The sequence below is a fragment of the Macrobrachium nipponense genome, chromosome 18 (assembly GCF_015104395.2).
Source record: "Macrobrachium nipponense isolate FS-2020 chromosome 18, ASM1510439v2, whole genome shotgun sequence".
NCBI lineage: Eukaryota > Metazoa > Arthropoda > Malacostraca > Decapoda > Palaemonidae > Macrobrachium > Macrobrachium nipponense.
In genome coordinates, this window is record NC_087211.1 from 82,653,393 (window position 1) to 82,672,519 (window position 19,127).

The 19,127-nt window shown below is 39.5% G+C and overlaps 1 protein-coding gene across 1 annotated transcript; it reads right to left on the bottom strand.

The window, feature by feature from the left end:
- Window positions 1–27: 27 nt before the first annotated feature.
- Window positions 28–17,366, bottom strand: LOC135196669 (esterase OVCA2-like). Its single transcript, XM_064223504.1, has 6 exons — window positions 17,297–17,366; window positions 14,750–14,866; window positions 11,840–12,005; window positions 2,585–2,830; window positions 1,226–1,447; window positions 28–54 (listed from the first exon to the last, which is right to left on the bottom strand). Exons 2-6 carry the CDS (start codon window positions 14,842–14,844, stop codon window positions 28–30), a joined length of 756 nt encoding a protein of 251 aa, XP_064079574.1. The 5' UTR covers window positions 14,845–14,866; window positions 17,297–17,366.
- Between the last annotated feature and the right edge of the window lie 1,761 nt (window positions 17,367–19,127).

Consider the following 19,127-nt stretch of genomic DNA (forward strand, 5'->3'; position numbering starts at 1 on the left):
TCACAACCAAAAGCTTTGCAGTGTTTTCTATTTACTACCTTCTTCAAGGAACTTCTGTAAACACAAAAAATAAATTCAGATTTTAATATCAAAATATCATGAATATATTTTAACATCACAGTAACTGGTAAACAAATACATACCTATAAGAAAAATCATAGACTTTCATAGTAAAATTGTAATAACAAAGTAAATACAATTCTTAACCTTTAAATTATTTAATATATAAAGAATATGAAGTCACTATTCTACATTACACAGCTAAGATGCATTGTCTTGAGTAAGAAATAAACTAAAAGTACAGTATCTCAGATTTTAAGACTAATAACTGTTTGCATACTTAACCAGTTTCTTGATATATAAACAAAACTCATATTTGGACACAAAAGCTCTCAAGGTAATTATCTCCTAAGCAGCATGCAAATAAGATTTGAAATAACTCCCCTATTTCACAGTAATCAAAGCAATGTTTTGTATAAGCTGTAATCACTTTGAGACACAAAAAGGTAAACTAATTTTCCCTTTGATATTTTCAGGTCACAAAGTTTACTTGTATCTCCACATTCATATATTTTACTTTGCAGCTTATTGCTAATAATGTCATTATTGCTCTTTATTTATTTATTGTTTTATCATAAAGAAACTTGTTACTCCTATGGAAATGCAGTAAAAGCAAAACCATCAGACATAAGGACATGTCTCATCTGTGCCACACTGATATGGAAAAGTGTAAATACACTAAACATTACTTTATAAAACTATAAATTACTGATGAGACTTTTCCATACTTCTATATATCCCCATATAACTGGATTGAAAAATTATTGTTTACTGATCAACTCTAAATCTGCAATAGCCCCTCTGTCGTCTAGTGGTTACAGCTTATGTCCATAAAACAAGATCTGAATTTGCATGTGAACTTAATACATTTTAAAGGCTTTGATAAAGTAACAATTTTTTCATAAACAACAGCACTATTTAGTGACATTCAAAGCTTACAATAAGTCAATAAAAATAAATAATAACAAAAATAACCTACGTTAAAATTAAGTTGACTGAAGAGGATAGGAAGTCTTACACTGTCCTCTATTGATATGTTATCCTATTCCAGTGTCATGTACTGAGCAGTCTCAATGAGTAATCTAAGGTGGCATAAGATGTGCCACAAAAATGCTGGCAATATTTAGACAGACGGAAATATTTTTCTTGGGAATTTGCAACACACTTGCACTGGAAGTTTCCTATTAAATTTCTCATTGCAAGCACAGGAGATGTATGTGAGGATTAACGTGTCTTCGCACAAAATCTCACACATATTTTCTAAAAACTTCAAGTATGCAGGTTTCTGCGCTCCAGTCGCAGGAATGAAATGACCTCCAGGGTGCATCAAAACTTGGGGATCATGGAAGTACTCAAGGATTTCCTCACTCATTGGCTTTTGAATTACCTGGAGGTAAAACAGAGAACATTGCAAGTACAGTAATACAACACTTAAAATTATAACATACAAAGAATTTGTTCATTGATTATCATTTAAGAACCATCATTTAAAATAAAAATTTTCAAGAACCATCATTTAAAATAAAAACTGGATGAGAAAACTGTGAATTTCATTGTTTTCATCTGTTAGATTTTGTATCTAAAATTTGTATAAATGGATACATTTTTCATTATTGAAAACGATCGCAAAATCTGTAAAAGAACTTTGGCCTTTGAATTCTCTGGAATCATGAATTTCAACAAAGAGCTTGGACAATATCAACATTACTATTATGATTAAGAGTTGATCCACTGGACACTGCCAATTTTGGGAATAGCCACTAGATCTGTTATGCGTGGTTTGATAAGCAAATGGAAAGCAAGGTCAATGGGTTGCCAGGACTGTGAAGGCAACTTGAGGGACATAAAGGAGCAAGAGGGCAAAGGTGGTGCTCAGCCACGGGGCACAATTGGGCAGAGCAGGTGTGTTCGTGAGTGAGTAAAAGACCCAACGGGAGTGTGCATGCTTGGCAACAGTTATTACCAATTACAGGATATACTGGTTTTAATAAAACTGTGAGTAATACATAATACTGTACTCAATCTCTTTCAAGAAAAATATAAAATAAGAAAACAGACCAGTTAAATGATGAAGAAAAAGCATCAAATTTTGATCTGCTGAAGTCATGTTGGAAAAACCCTTAATGGTGCTTGATAACAAGATAAGCAAATAGAATGGGTTGGGTAGTTTCATTCAACTCACATGTGCACATGCACAAACAATCACTCATAGATCTACATCTTTCATTTTATAGACATTAAAATGGGAATGTTTGAGGATCTCATGAGAGTAACTTGGAGTCAATATGATTGATGGGTCTAGTATGGACAATCTATCTTCTTTTCTTTTCTAAATGTCTAAGTATGCTAAGTTTAGAGATCCTTTTATTCCATGATGTAAGTTTTGCACAAACTGGCTTTACTGCAACTATGAATTGGATTACTGACACGTTTTTCCTTTAACAAAATACTTCAATACAGCTGCTACGCACAAAACAATATTAATTAATCAACAAATACGAAACATAACTCCTCCATCCCTTACCTGATCTGTTTCTCCAAAGACATGTAGGGTAGGTATAGTGATTTTTTCTTTGTAAAGGTGCTGGTGGGGAAGTGATCTTGACTTGAATGCAGATACAAATATTGCAAACTTGAAAGAATAGCTCAGCTTCCCTTGTTGCTGAAGACCACAAATAAGCCCTAGCATAGCTGCCCCCTGGCTAAATCCTAAAATCCCATCAAATGGGCCATTTTCCTGAAACTGGGCTTCAACAGCAACAAGAGATTCCTGTGAATAATGAGCCCCATTATTTTATGATCAAAAGACTTTTCTGTGCTGCATCATTCCAGATGCTTTAACATAAATATGATATTGTTAAGATACAATAAAGTTTTGTACATACTTACCTGGCAGATATATACTTAACTTTAGTCTCCGATGTTCCCGACAGGTGGGTCAGGTGGTCTACCTTTCCCGCCGCTGGGTGGCGGGTGTATGAACCAATCCCATCTTCTAATCAGATTTTCTCTTCCACCTGTCTCCTGAGGGGAGGCTGGGCGGGCCATTAATCATATATATCTGCCAGGTAAGTATGTACAAAACTTTATTGTATCTTAACAATATCATTTTTGTACATGAACTTTCCTGTCAGATATATACTTAGCTGATTGGCACCCTTGGTGGAGGGTAAGAGACAGCTAAACAAAATAGAAAAGGGAAACAACTGATGTTGTAGGATATAAAAACCTTGGTTCTTACCTGTTGAGGCAGAAGACTTCATGGATACTGTCTATGAGTCTGCATTGCCAGAAGAGCTACAGCGAGGGCGTGACCTGTTGCTGAAAGACTCTTCGGATCTACCAAAGGGATTTCTGATCCACTTACATGGTAGAATCCAAGTAGGACCTTGTCAAAGGGGGTTCGCCCGCATACATGATAGAATTGTCCACTACTACCGCAAGGAGCCAAAACCATCCGACCACCTAACCAATCTAACTCGTGTTAGAACTATGACATGAAAGAGATGCCTACCTGCATCCTCTTTCACACAACCATAAAAACACAAACCAAACAAGAGGGGATAAAAAATATATGTGACCTAACAAGGATACGCTTCAGCTCCCTGCCCCAGCACCGAATCCGCAGATACGTATGGTCCTAAGGCGAAGCACTTGTCATACGTTATCTTCACGTCTTTTAACACCCTCTTACGCCGATTGGACGTATTTAAACGTCGAGTCAAAATGTCTCCCGTATGCGATTGGACGTATCATACGTCGGCTCAAAAAAGTTTTTAAAATTCGCGGAAAAATACTTATAGGCCTACCAGCCGAAAACTTTTGTATCACGCGCCTTGGGGGATGCTGGGAGTTCACGGATCAAGGCGTTGTTTTGTTTACAATCGCTACGCAGGCGCGCAAGCGCGAATTTCTTTCTTATCGCACTAAAAAGTATCAGTGACACATCTCGGAAATTATTTCGTCACTTTGACATAATTATTGCACCATTTTAAATTATCCTTTACATGAAGTATTATATATGAAAATGTGCGCAATTTCATGCACAATACAACTAAAAAATACTCATGATTGTAGCTTTTATCAATTTTGAAATATTTTAATATAATAACGATAAGTGCAAAAATTTCAACCTTCGGTCAACTTTGACTCTACAGAAATGGTCGAGAAACGCAATGTAAGCTAATAAAATTCTTATATTATAGTAATATTCAATCATTTGCATTCATTTTGCAACAAATTGGACGTCTCTAGCACAATATTTCGATTTATGGTGAATTTATGAAAAAAACAAAACTTTTTTCCTTACGTTCGTGCGATAACTCTTCCGATAAATTTTTTCGTGCGATTGTCCTAATGTTTGCACCTTTTAAATTTGCCGTTACATAAAGTTTTATATATGGAAATGTACGCAATTTCATGCACAATACAACAAAAGACAACCCATGGTTGTAGCTTTTATCAGTTTTGAAATATTTTCATATAAATAACGTTAAGTGCAAAAATTTCAACTTTCGGTCAGCTTTGACTCTACCGAAATGGTCGAAAAACGCAATTGTAATGCTAAAACTCTTATATTCTAGTAATATTCAATCATTTACCTTCATTTGCAACGACTTGGAAGTCTCTAGCACAATATTTTGATTTATGGTGAATTTATGAAAAAAAAAAATTACGTTCGCGCGGTAACTCTTCCGAAAAAATCAGAATTTTTTTGTGCGATTGTCGAAATGTTTGCACCATTTAAAATTAGCTGTTTCATAAAGTTTTATATATGAAAATGTGCGCAATTTCATGTAGAATACAACTAAAAATGATTGAAGGTTGTAGCTTTTCTCTTTTTTCGAAATATTTGCATATAAATCACGATAAATAGAAAAAAAAAAAACAAAAAAAACCACGTTCGGTCAAATTTGACTCTACCGAAATAGTTGAAAAAACGCAATTGTAAGCTAAAACTCTTACGGCCTAGTAATATTCCGTCATGTTTCTTCATTTTGAAACAAATTTGAAGTCTCTAAAACAATATTGTGATTTATGGTGAATTTTTGAAAAATATATTTACCTTCACTCCGCGCGCCGATTCGCGGCCGCAAGTCTCCGAAATACGTACATGGCATTATCCTAACATTTGCTCCTTTTCATATTAGCCTTTTTATAGAGTTTCATATATCAAAATGTGCGCAAATTCATGAAGAATACAATAAAAAATAATTGAAGGTTGTAGCTTTTTCCATCTTCGAATATGTGCATATGAAAAAATATATATATTAAAATTTCGACATTCTCTTTGTTGTTTTTTTTTTTTTTTTTTTTTTTTTTTTTTTTTTTTTTTTTTTTTTGGGTCAATAAATTTGAACTCGTCCGAAATGGTCGAAATCTGCAATTCTAATCTAAAAAATCTTACAGTATCGTAATATTCAATCATTTGTCTTAATTTGAAACAAATTGGAAGTCTCTAGAACATTATTTAGAATTACGGTGAATTTTTGAAAAAAATATTTTTTTGCGTCCGCGCGTTACGAATTCGTACATCATTTTGTGATAATATTTTTTCGGTGTTACTTTTATTGTTTTACAATGTATTATATATCAAAATGATTGCAATTTAGTGTACAATACAACGCAAAAAAAAGTAACTGGTTAGCTTTGACCGTTTTCTGCACAGCGTGATTTGAATACAATTATGTATGAATTTTTTTTTTTTCGACTACCATATATCGCATTATTTACATATGATAATGATATTATTTTTCATTTCTGATGGTTGCATTCTAAACTTCAGGCAATGACAAAAAAAGGAGCCAAAAATGAACTCTTAATCTTCAAAAGTACGCGCGCTGTAATTTTTTGAAAAAATTATTTTTTCCACTTCCGCGCTCACTCCAAACCAGGCCCGGCATACGGAGACGTTTTGATTTTTAGGGCTCCCGGCTTAAGAGGGTTAAGTAGTGGTTTGCGAAGACCGATTGGCATCTCCAAAAAGTAGACTTCATAAGGTTTAGCACTGACATATTTTTGTTGAAGGCTAGCGAAGGGGCAATGGCCCTCACTTCATGGGCCTTAACCTTAAGGAGCTTAAACTGGTCCTCATCGCATGCTACATGAGCTTCCTTGATCAGACTTCTCAAGAAGAATGACAGAGCATTCTTCGACAAGGGCCTACTGGGGTCTCTCACAGAGCACCAAAGGACGTCTCTATTGCCCTTAAGTTGTTCTTTCCTCCTTAGGTAATACTTCATGATTCTTACCGGGCAAAGAGTCCTCTCTGGCTCTTCCCCTACTAGCGAAGACAATCCTTGTACCTCGAAACTTCTGGGCCATGGTTTCGACGTGGTTCTCATTTCTTTGCATAAAGAATGAGGGAAGGAAAGAACAAACCATGGACTGGTCTTTGAAAGCACCCACATTACCTTCTATGGCTTGCAGCTCACTCATCCTCTTGGCGGATGCCAAAGCCATACGGAAAAGGGACTTCTTGGTAAGATCCCTGAATGACGCTGATCGCGGAGGTTCAAACCTAGATGAGCTCAGAAATTGAAGAACTACATCAAGATTCCAATTGGGTGTTCTTGCGGCCCCCTTTCTTCATAGTTTCAAAAGACCTAATCAGGTCATGAAGGTCTTTATTGTCGGAAATGTTCAGGCCTCTGTGTCTGAACACTGCCGCTAACATACTGCGGTATCCTTTAATAGTTGAGACCGCCAATCCACATTCTTCCCTAAGGGAAAGGATGAAGTCAGCAATTTGGATCACAGAGGTACTGGAAGAGGAAACTTTCTTGCTCCTACACCAACGTCTAAAAACATCCCACTTCGACTGGTATACTTGCAAGGTGGAAGATCTCCTTGCTCTTGCAATCGCTTTTGCAGTTGAAGACGAAAATCCCTTCGCTCTGACGAGACTTTGGACAGTCTGAAGCCAGTCAGACTGAGAGCGAACTTCTTTAACGTCTCTCCTAGGATCTTGAAGGGAGGAAAAGCGTACACATCCAGACCCTTCCAATCTAGCAGAAGGGCATCGATCGCTATTGCCCTTGGATCCAAAATCGGAGAGCAATACAGGTCCAGTCTTGCATTCTTCAAGGTGGCGAAGAGGTCTAGATGCAGCCTGCCGCACAACCTCCACAGGCTCTGGCATACATCTTGATGAAGTGTCCACTCCGTTGGAAGGACCTGATCTTTTCTGCTGAGGAGGTCTGCTCTTACATTCCTTTCCCCCTGCACGAATCTGGTGAGGAGTCTGACACTCCTTCCTTCGGTCCAAAGCAAAAGGTCTCTTGCTGTCTCGTACAGGGAGAAGGAATGTGTCCCCCCCTGTTTCCTGATGTATGACAGAGCTGTGGTGTTGTCCGAGTTGACCTGAACAATGGAGTCTCGGACGTGGGACTCGAAGGCTTTCAAAGCCAGCCAAACAGCCATCAGCTCCTTTCTGTTGATGTGCCAGGACACCTGCTCACCCTCCCAGGTGCCTGACACCTCCAACGTTCCCAGAGTCGCCCCCCAACCTGTCTCCGACGCGTCGGAGAACAACACTAGGCTGGGGTTCAGGGATTGCAGAGACAGACCTTGTACAAATCTGTTGGGATCTGCCCACCACAAAAGTTTCTCCTTGATCTGCTGAGTCACTGTGAGAGAGAACGTCAAATCCTGAGAACGACGACTCCAGTTCTGAGATAGAAAGAACTGGAGAGGTCTCAGATGTAACCTTCCTAGGGAAACGAATTGCTCCAGCGAGGAGAGCATCCCCAACAGACTCATCCACTCCCTCGCTGTGCATACATCTTTCCCTAAGAAGGCTGCCACCTTCTCGAAGCCTCGGGCTATCCTTTCCGGGTACGGAAAAGCCCGAAAACTCCGAGAGTCCATCCAAATCCCCAGATATACACATTCTTGATTGGGGATGAGCTGGGATTTTTTATAGTTGACTGAGTCCCAGCGAACTCGTCAAATCCAAGGTCTTCCGCAAGTCCTCCAGACAACGTTCCTATCGAGTTGGCCCTTATAAGCCAATCATCTAGATAAAGGGATATCCTCACCCCTTCCAAGTGAAGCCACTGAGCGACATTCCTCAAGATCCCCGTGAAAACCTGAGGGGCCGTCGAGAGGCCAAAGCACAAGGCCCTGAACTGATACACTTTTCCCCTCATCATGAACCTGAGAAACTTCCTCAAGGAAAGATGGATCGGCACATGGAAGTAAGCGTCCTGTAAGTCCAGGGACACCATCCAGTCCCCTGGACGAAGAGCAGCCAACACCGATGACTTGGTTTCCATCGCAAACTTCTTTTTCTCCACAAAGAAGTTCAGGGCGCTTACATCCAGAACCAGTCTCCATCCCCCTGAGGATTTCGGAACTAGGAAAAGGCGGTTGTAAAAGCCTGATGATTGAAGATCCGATACCAGTTCTATTGCCTCCTTTTCTAGCATCTGATCTACTGCTAGAACGAGGGCTTGGTTCATGATGGGGTCCTTGTACTTGGCCGTTAACTCCCTTGGAGTGGTCGTTAAGGGAGGTCTTGAGGCGAAAGGAATGAGGTAACCCCTTTTTACAATAGAGAGGGTCCAGATGTCCGCACCTCTCTGGGCCCAAACATCTGCAAATCTTAGGTGTCTGGCGCCTACCGTCGTCTGAAGGACTTGTCCGCTACTTGGTTGTCTTGACCGACCTTGAGAAGGTCTTATCTCTCCTGCTGGGCCTTCGCCCCCGAAAAGAAGAAGGTCTGGAGGAAGAACCCCCTCGAAAGGGTTCCTGCGTCACTGGTTTCTCCTTTTTGCTCTTGACGGAGAATGTAGGTCGAGGCTTCCTCGTCGACTGTGCCAGCAGGTCCTGAGTAGCCTTAGCTGAGAGCAAGGTCGAGATATCCTGCACCAATTTCTTGGGGAAGAGCTGAGAGAATAAAAGTGAAGACCTCTGTGCGTGTGAGACCGTCTTAGTCAAGAAGGAGCAGTACACGGCTCTCTTCTTGACTACTCCTGCACCGAACAAAGATGCGATCTCACTCGCTCCGTCCCTTACGGACTTATCCATACAGGATAGTACGCAGTGTAGGTCTTCAGGAGAAATTGCATCTGGAGTCTGCGTCTTCCTAGCCAAGACTCCCAGAGACCAATCAAAGAAGTTAAAAACTTCTAGAACTCTGAACATACCCTTCAGCATGTGATCGAGTTCATTCATGGCCCAAGATGTCTTTGCAGAGTTAAGGGCTGATCTCCTGGTTGCATCCACCAACGCCGAGAAGTCTGAGTCGGCCGAAGATGGGAGACCCAGACCCAAGGGCTCTCCCGTTTCGTACCAAAATCCAGTACGCCCTGACAATTTAGATGGTGGGAAGGCAAACATCGTCTTCCCCACTTCTTCTTTGGAGAGCAGCCAAGATCCAAAACCCCTAAGTGCCTTCTTCATGGATAAAGTGGGTTTCATCCTGACACAGGAGGATCCTTTCGTCGTCTTGGATGTCGAGAACAACAAATGAGGAGACGGAGGAGCGGCAGGGCTGAGGGAATCTCCGAACTCCTGGAGCAGTAAAGCTGTAAGCTTCTTATAAGAAGAAACCGCTGCAGTATTGCTAGAATCTTCGTCAGAGCCTTCCTGGTCTTCTTCTACCGACGAACGAGGAGGGTCCTTTGAAGAAGAGGCGGTCTTGTCAGGAGAAGGGCGTCTACGCGATGCTTGTCGCCTGACAGGGGAAGCAAAGTCATCTAGAGATCAACAAGCTGAAACAGAAGAGTGTCTATCAGGCATGGAATGTCTGTGGGAAGACTCGCGCTTCGAAGCAGAAGATAACTTGTACGAGGGAGAGTGCCTTTCACCCGAAGAACGTCTCTCAAGACAAGGGCGCCCTTGAGGTTCTTGGCTCCTACCAAGAGGCGAATAGTATCCAGGAGAAGAGCGCCTGCTAGGCGAGTAGTGCCTGCGAGAATCCTGGCGCCTGTCGCAAGGAGAGCGGCTACTAGGGGTAGAGCTCCTACTAGGCGAAAGGCGCTTGCGAGGCTCTTGGCGCCTGACAAGAGGAAAGCGGCTCCCAGGTGAAGAGCGCCGAACAGGAGAGAGGAGCCTACGAGGCTCTAGGCGCCTATCCAGAGGAGAGCGGCTGCCAGGAGAAGAGCGCCTGCCAGGCGATTGGCGCCTGTCCTGTAAAGCGCGCCTGTCCAGCGAATGGCGTACACTTGGGGATGAGTGCCTGGCAGGAGAAGAGCGTCTGCCAGGAGAATGGAGCCTGTCCGGTGAAGAGTGGTCGTCAGCCAAAGAGCGCCTGGATGAGGAGGAGAGGCAGTCAGGAGAGGGGAGCTTCCCGCGAGAAACCCCTCGCTCGGAAGAAGCCGCAACATCCGGCGAAGAGAGCCTACGTAGAGGAGAGCGTACGACTGAAGAAGGACGCCTGGATTTCTTGACTGGAAGAGAAACGTCCTTCCTCCTACGAGAACTACCGCCCAAGGAGTCAGCGAGGGCCGTAATCTGAGCTTGGAGCCCGGCGAGAATACTAGCGGGGGACTTCACAGGCTCCTCTTCCGTAGGAGCAGAGCGAGGCGCGCGTGGAGAAGAGCAGTCACGAGATCTCCTGGGCCTCTTCACATCCAGCGAAGGCTCCTCCAGAAAAACATCCGGGCTGAAAGCAAAAAAGCTGCAGGGCGCCTTCCAGGCTCTCTTCAAAGGGCGCGAAGCATCCGTGGAGTTCCATCTGCGCTTCGGTGAGGGCGAAGCAGACGAGAAGCATTGGCGAAGGATGTCCTGCTTGATACGATCCGAGGCAGCCTGGGAACGCACATCAGGATCTGCCGAAGGGACGCCTGACCGGTGGGGGGCTCTCCCTAGCCTTCCTGCGGCTGTCGACTTTCCTCCTCCACTGGAACTGGGAGTTTGGAAGAGGTCTAGGCCTGGAAGCACTACGGAGCCGGTCAGACGCCCCCTCCACAACACTGGGGGCACTGCACAGATCACTATCACTGCCACTCTTACCTTGTTCCAAGGAGTGAATCTTGAGCTCCATGCTGCGAATAGTAGCTTTCAACACAGCCGCCTCCGAAGACGTATCCTTGGCTTCGGCGCGGGGAGCAGGAGCTGAAACAGGGCAAGGAGGTTCTACTGCTACAAGAAGGTTAGGATCTGATTCTAACTCGCTAATACGAGACCTACTAGAGCTTCGAGAGGAAGCTTTACGCACCTTATCTCTCTCTAACTTCCTTAAGTAGGAAGAAAGAGACTTCCACTCATCCTTATTTAATCCCTCACATTCCTTACATGGGATAATAAATGAACACTCATTCCCCCTACACCTCATACACAGTGTGAGGGTCCACCGAAGCCTTCGGCAACCTCACCTTACATACATCTACTGAACAAACCCTAAACATAACAGGTGTCTTAGCAAGAGAATCCAAATCAGCCATCTTAGAGGAAAAATCCAGAGCAAAATCAAAACAGTCCACAAAAAGCGTATGCCAAGCCAAAAAGATCCAGTACGTCACCAAAAATCCTTCCAAAATGATCCCAGGCAAGCGAGAGCGAAATCGACTATCAGGAGGAACCCACAACAGTTGTTGCCGGTCCCAGCGACAGAGAAAATCTGATTAGAAAACGGGATTGGTTCATACACCCGCCACCCAGCGGCGGGAAAGGTAGACCACCTGACCTACCTGTCACGTGTGCCGTGAGATTTGAAATTCTGTCGGGAACGTCGGAGACTAAAGCTAAGTATATATCTGACAGGAAAGTTCATGTACAAAAAAAAAACATTTCAGAAGGTTTACATACTACCAGAACGCATCACTTTTCTTACCTCATAACCTTTAACACAATCTGATTCGTCTTGAGCTCTAAAGTAGTCATCAGGACGACTAAACCACCATCCAGAGCCCCCATCTTCATTTTCACTGCCTTCCAATGGAGGCACTACAAGTGGTGAAGTCATGAACACAAATTCCACCCTCTTCTTCAGTAACTTTCTGAAATCAAATGAGGTCACAGATTTCAGGATAACGTTTCTATGCTATCTCATTATGTCCATGTCCCATACATCTTCATTTTCTCTCTTTCCCACTTTAAATCTTCTGCTGAAAACAATTACGGACAGAATGAAAAGACTAAAAACATAATAGGGCTTCTAAGGGAACTCAGCCTGCAGAGATAGACAAGGTATAGGAAATGGTGATAAATAAAATAAATATGAGGGAATAGAAAAATAAAACTGACAACACCTAAAATTTCGGAAACGTTGGTAGAGAGCAGGAATGAATTTGTTCTTTATTTAATTAATAAGTTATCAGTTTGTTACTTAAGTGTTCACAATTCTGTTAGTGTACTTCAAGTTGCAAACAGTCTACCATAGCATATAGGTTCCAAAGCATACTAACATTAGTTACAATTTGTGACAACACTATACATGGCTAATTCAGTGACCTTGTACATCCAGATACTGAGCAAATGTAGCAATTCAGCAGCATTGTTCAATTAGAACTGCAGCTTCAGCTTTAAAAAAAAATAAAGGTCATTACTATACAAATACACAATTTTAAATTAATGTAGTACATACTTCTAAAGTTCCAAACTTGAATTTACTTGTACCTTAAAGCCATTTCTTTAATATAATCTGTCTCATAAATAAGGTAGGGCCAATAAAAACATGAAAAAGGAAACAAAAGAACAGTGAGGCTTAATCATGAAGAGAGCAACAGACCTGCTCCTTAAGGAAAAAAAACTATAAAAGTTAGGATAAACAAAAGCAAGAATAAAGTACCCATTGCCTGAACCTCAAAATACAGTGGTACCTCGAGATACGAAATTAATCCGTTCCGAGACGGCCTTCGTATCAAGAGTTTTTCGTATCTTGGAACACATTTAACATGTAAAATGGCTAATCCGTTCCAAGCCCTCCAAAAACACCCCAGTAAATTATATTTCCAGACCTAAAACACATGTTCTTGGGTTACGATGGAAGAAATATGACTCCAAAAAGGCAAAATACTGTACATACTTGAGTATTATTCAACTGCATATAATGTTCAACCCCATTTTTACTGCATATATTAGGACTTTGGCATATGTCCCTTAGCAATAAGCCTAGCCTATGTTAGCGGTTGCTACTGTAGCCTAGTCTATGATTCTGACATCTAAACCTAAGAGCTAAAAGCTTAGAATATGCCAATAAAATGTATAAATAATCAGTATGTACTCATTTCAAATAATTATTAATTAATCATTAACTATAATACACAAACAAACAAAAAACAAACCTTTCAATCGATTGTTTACATTCAGATCTTACCCGTCTTACAAGTATGGAACGAGCGCCAAGCAATCATTTTTCCTAGCACACAGTAAGCCATAAATTGTCATTAGTATCTCTCTTCAACTAATGAAACCACCAAACAGTATAATAACCATTCATTTCTATTCTTTATTCTATCTTTACCTAACGGAGATACCGAGTTATGACAGCTATAATGAAACATGCGTAATACGTATATGTAACGTAATAATAAAACAGAAGAAGAATTCTAAAAAATGCGTATTTGTTGGCAGTCTGATTTATTTTATATTTTATGATATCTAATTAACATTTTTTTTATTAAATGTATTGCATGTACTCATTTCAAATAATTATTAAGTAACCATTAACTATAAACAAAACAAAAAAAACAAAAAAAAGCTTCCAAACGTCTGTTTACATCCAGCACTTATGAGTATCGAACGATCGCCAAGCAATCACTTTTACACAGTAAGCCATAAATTTTCATTCTCTCTCTTCAACTACTGAAACTACCAAAACAGTATATAACCATTCATTTCTATTCTTTATTCTATCTTTACCTAATGTTTTTTTTATTTTTTGAAATAAAGTATTGCATGAATACTAAGTTTTTCAATTTACAGCAACCTTTTACCAATAGAATACTTAAAGCACAAGGGGTAGATGCTGACCAATAGGAGAGCAGGACCTTATGGGGTGACTAGCATCAGGAACCAATGGGAGAGCGGGAGGATGGTGGCGAGTTTACTCAGTTGGCAGCGCGGGAGTTTTAAAATTGTTCTCGGTGGTCCGGGCGAATCTCGGGACTTTATAGCAACAACCTTTCGTATCTTGAAAACTTTTCGTATGTAGAGCAGTAAAATTTTTCGTATTGGCTTTCGTAACTTGGATTTTTCGTAAGTTGAGCCTTTCGTATCTCGAGGCACTACTGTACAAGGATTACCATCTTCTACACAGTAAATTCATATAGCAAGTGGCCTGATGGGTGCTATGAAGACTGATAAAAGGAGGAACCCTCCCCAACTTCAGCAAAACTGGAACCAAAATACTATGTGAAAAAAAAAGATAGAAACCACCCTGTGGCAGAGAGAGGGGAAAGGTTTGAGTGATGGGGAAGTGGGGTTTAAACAGAACTGCCTTCGATTCTATCTGTCCTAAGAGGTGGACAAAAGTTGAAGAACCCTAAATGTGAAAGCAATGCTCCAATAACTGGAATGAGCATTACAGTATTTTAAAAATTCACCCATATTTTGGAGTCAGATTTGAACCTGCCGTGTTATCTCTCTAAGACATAAAGAGACCCTGCATAGTAGTCATATTGATAAAAAAGTTTACATTAAAATTTCATAAAAAAATAAATGAAGAATTGGATGGGAGAGGACAATCAGGTAATGTCATCCTCCCACAACTCATTACAGAAATAAATTTAAATGACCTCACCTGAATGCCCCTGTCTTTTCACGAAAGCTAGTACCAGTCTGCCTATAGCCATGGAGACAGAGGACCCTCAGTACTTTCTTCTGTGCCCCTGTCATATTTGTGATTCCAAAAAATAATCTGTAAAAGAAAAAATATATCTCAGTCAGGATTAATTCCTATGATGCACATGTGTATAATGTACACATCAAATCTGCATGAGATCTTAGAACAGTTGTTAGGCCTATAACATACATTACTGTCTGATACACATGTAAAAAGATAGTCTATTACCTGACTTTTTTTAACATGGAGTGATTTTAAATTCTTATCTAAATAAATACTTACATGTATAGAAAAATTGCTGTACCCATTTCAAATCACAATGCATAATAAAGCAGCTATCAAGCTACAGAAGTATATGTAATTTCATTATCAATAAAGACCTATTACTAATTCATAGTTACAGAAATACAAACATGTGGGAAATGTGATTTATTTGATACCAACTACGATTTTCATCACAATTTGCCTCAGAATGGTAAAACTTTACTTTAGGTGCGTGGCCTGATTCCCGCCTATTGTCAACCTGGACAGGTTCTTCATACATAAATAGACATTACCTTTCCTATAATGCCAGGTCCTGACCTAACCCGATAATACCTACCTAAACTAACTTAGGGCTATGTGCCCTAAACTGGACAGGGGGCTTTGGCCCCTCAGACACCTAAAAAAGTTAGTAACCTGTCCTGGTTGGTAACTGGCGGCAATCAGGCTGCTCAACTAAAGTAAAGGCCTACTGCATTAAACTTTTAGCAACTTGAATATTTGTTTACTTGTCTATGTACTCTATTTGAATTTCTATTTGCTACGACAGCAAAAAGGTAACACAGAAAATGGGTGATAAAGACCATAATAGAAAATGAGAATCAACTATTACAACTATTACTAAAGTAAATAGTTACAGAAACCCTACTTTAACATAAGCACTATGGTAACCTGTGTTATTCACTATTTTCTTTCAACTTTCTACTTGCATATAAATGTGGGCCTTTTATAAACGTTAAATTCAAAATAAATTATACATACAGTGGACCCCCCGTATTCGCATTCTCCAGATTCGCGGACTGACACATTCGCGGATTTCTCTCGGGAACGTTTCCCTGCATTATTCGCGGAAAATTCGCGCATTCGCGGTATTTTTCTATGGTAAATATCCACAAATTCCTGGTTTTTTTTGATGAATTTCATCATAAAATGCACTTTTTGTGATAAAACTATTAAAAAAAACCATGTATGAAAATTTTTAGTGGGTTTTTCTTAAGTTTTAACTAACAAAATAGGCTGTTTTTAGCATTTTTATAGGGGTTCCAAACATTCGCGGGGGGGTCTGGTACGCATCCCCCGCGAATACGGGGGGACCACTGTATACTTTATAACTATATTTTGGCATCATTAACATGAGAAAAGGCAAATTGGGTTAGTGCAACAACCCAAAGTAAACTTTTCAGCCTTTGACCTCCTATACAAGCATACACAAGGAGGACCTTGGGGCAATACTACCCTCTTACATCCAGCTTGTTGGATAAGATCCTGTTCCTTCTGTTAGGTTAGGATATATCCCTGCTAAGGGACCCCAGGGGGTAAAGCTTCCAGCCAGGGTAGGACGCTGCATCCTCCAAGATTAGGTTAGGCTGTGTTCGGTAATGAATATCACGCAGTGTTACAGGGGAGCTTTAGGTAAAAAAGTGGAATTTCCTTCAACTGGGGGGAGGGGGGTCTGTTTCCCCCTGGCTAAGTAACATGGCTTACTAAGTTAGGTTAAGTTAGGGTAGATTAGGTTAGCCTACTAGTAGGTATACCTATAGGTAGTTCCTTTTATAATATCTTTCAACAGGGGGATCTGTTCACCCCTGGCTAAGTAACATGGCCTACTAAGTTACGTTAGGGTATAGGTTTCCATAGCCAATCCCTTCTTGAACATAGGTACCATGGCTCCTTTATAACTTCATGGGTGGCCATGATAACAACCACATGTTCGTTCTTTCTCCCTGTTTTTTACCCCACTTAAAATCCCCATTTCAAAGGGTCCCAAATAAAGATGTGAGGTTAATAATAAATGACCAACAACATCACCTCCTTCATCAGCAACTCTAAAAGTAAGAAAATAAATTTCCAAGGTCTTAGGTAGCCTAGCCTAGTACCTAATACCTAGCCTAAACTGGGCAGAGATCGCATAGAATTACAAATAAAAGTAAGTTACCATGAATTAACATTAATTTTCCATGAAATAACTGACTAGTTTTATATATTAGTATTAGATAAGGTCCCAAAAAAGGGTAGTATACCTACTAGGCTACCTGGTAGCTAGCTAGGTATTAGGTAGCTAGGTAGCCAGGCCAAGTGCACTGTTAACCAGGCGCCTACAAACTGTCTTAAACTGTATTATCTCTGCAGTATACACCTGCCTGTAAAATTCGCTAGGCTAACATTATCAAAACAACTTATACTTATCTAAGCTGTTGATCAAAAGGAGAAAATACCGTGGCCATAATATACATTATTACTTACGGAAGTTTTATCACAACCACGTTGAAAGATCCACGCGTTTGTTATTGTCGTTCCGTTGACTGATCGCTGCTGTTAGATCTGTTCTTAGTGTTCAGCAATAATAATATTGAACTATTTTTTTATCTAGTTTATACATCCTGAACTTTAAATGAGTATAAATATTTTAATATTAACTATTAAAACATTTAAACTTCCATGGATACGTAAAATGTAGCATAAAATAAAATTATTTCATATCTATTTCGAAATAATATCAAAGGAACTCCACTATCATCCAACGTTGAAGCTGACAAGTGTAATAGATGAAAATTAGACAGATATATCTTCATTTTAAATAAGCACATTTATATCCAAGGTTCTCTCCTGGTCATAAAGTAAAAGTAAATGACAAACCATAAAGGTTTAATGAACAGTTTACCATTATATCAGAGTTTATATACAGGCTTGCATAATTGGCGAATATATATTCTAATTAGATGCGTATTTTACTGAGCAGTTGAATGCTTAAAATGTTATGTATTATGGGAAGTTCAAAGTTAGCCTCTTAAATTTTTTCTACGTATTCAAGTGAGGTAACTTTACTGATGAAGGTTTGATAAGTGTAAAACAGCAGAGTTCCAGAGTTTTCCTCCCCTGTACCTTTACATGTTTTCCAAAAGCACTACAATATTTCCTCTAAAAAAAAAAAAAAAAAAAAAAAAAAAAAAAAAAAAAAAAACCCTACGAAAACATCATTATTATGGCACAACAAAATCTGTGTAGCATTAACCGAGGAATTTGTATAAATTTACATATTCCTACAAAATGCAAGGTTTGATTACTGTACTATGATCTGAGACTGTTATACCAGACGTATAATACTAATAGATTTGTACGATATACAGAGTGAACGAAGTCTACTTGAAATATACCTGTAATTACAAGGTATACAGAAGTTCATTTCTTACAAAATGAAAGAAAACCAGCAAACATTCAGTGTGACTGAAGGGTCAAGCTGAAAATACACGTAGTAGCCACATATATGTGCCTATATTGAAATAAGATTATAAAAAAGCCATTGGTACAGAACTATATATTTAGCAGACAAGTTGTACATTTTCGAAGGACCTCAAAAAACATTTATACATGTGCACTTAAGCTCTTATGTACTTCTTATTTACTGAAGTAAATGTAAACAAGACTTATTGATAAAATTATAGTCAGTAGGCTAATTTTCCAATGGAAAAGGTTATGAGACATGAAAAATATTTCCTTCAGTAGAATTACTGGCGTCAGGAGATTTAAGTACAAAGCAAAAATAAGTCAGAATAAATCTATTATAGACAATATGACAAAGGCATTTACATAAAAAAAAAAAGCTTTCAGTGTTTTAAATGATTGCACCAGAACATCATGGAAAGCCCACTTTTAAAATATTTGGAATTCTATACATGGCTGAACGTCTACTTTTATACAGTAGTTAAATGTATGAAGACAATTGAAGAAGAAATTGACTCGAATGTTAAATAAAGTAAAAAAAATAAATAAACATATATCAGTGGAATCCCATGTTGTCTGTTTCCTGATCATTTTAAAAGCAGTTTTTGCTAAACTCTCTTATTTTCAGGATTTCTTATTGTAAATTTCCCCTGAAAGCAATTATACTAAGATATAATTACAATAAAGTATGTAGGAATCACTACTGTCTTTCTATAATGAACGGAGAGTTCCTGGAAATTCTTTCAGTATCACAGAATAATGAGTACAGCCTTACACTATTACAATTATCATAACTAGCAAACATATGTATGCAGAAATTATGTGTCTACGGGCATAACCAGCCCCTGTTTCA

Excerpts from the sequence above, each read along its gene's own strand:
- LOC135196669 (XM_064223504.1), bottom strand. The coding sequence starts at position 14,844 with ATGACAGGGGCACAGAAGAAAGTACTGAGGGTCCTCTGTCTCCATGGC. Across the intron at positions 2,831-11,839 it reads ATTGTGTTAAAGGTTATGAG|GAATCTCTTGTTGCTGTTGA; the intron begins GTAAGAAAAGTG and ends CATTATTCACAG. Across the intron at positions 55-1,225 it reads ATAGGAAACTTCCAGTGCAA|AAGTTCCTTGAAGAAGGTAG; the intron begins GTGTGTTGCAAA and ends TTGTGTTTACAG.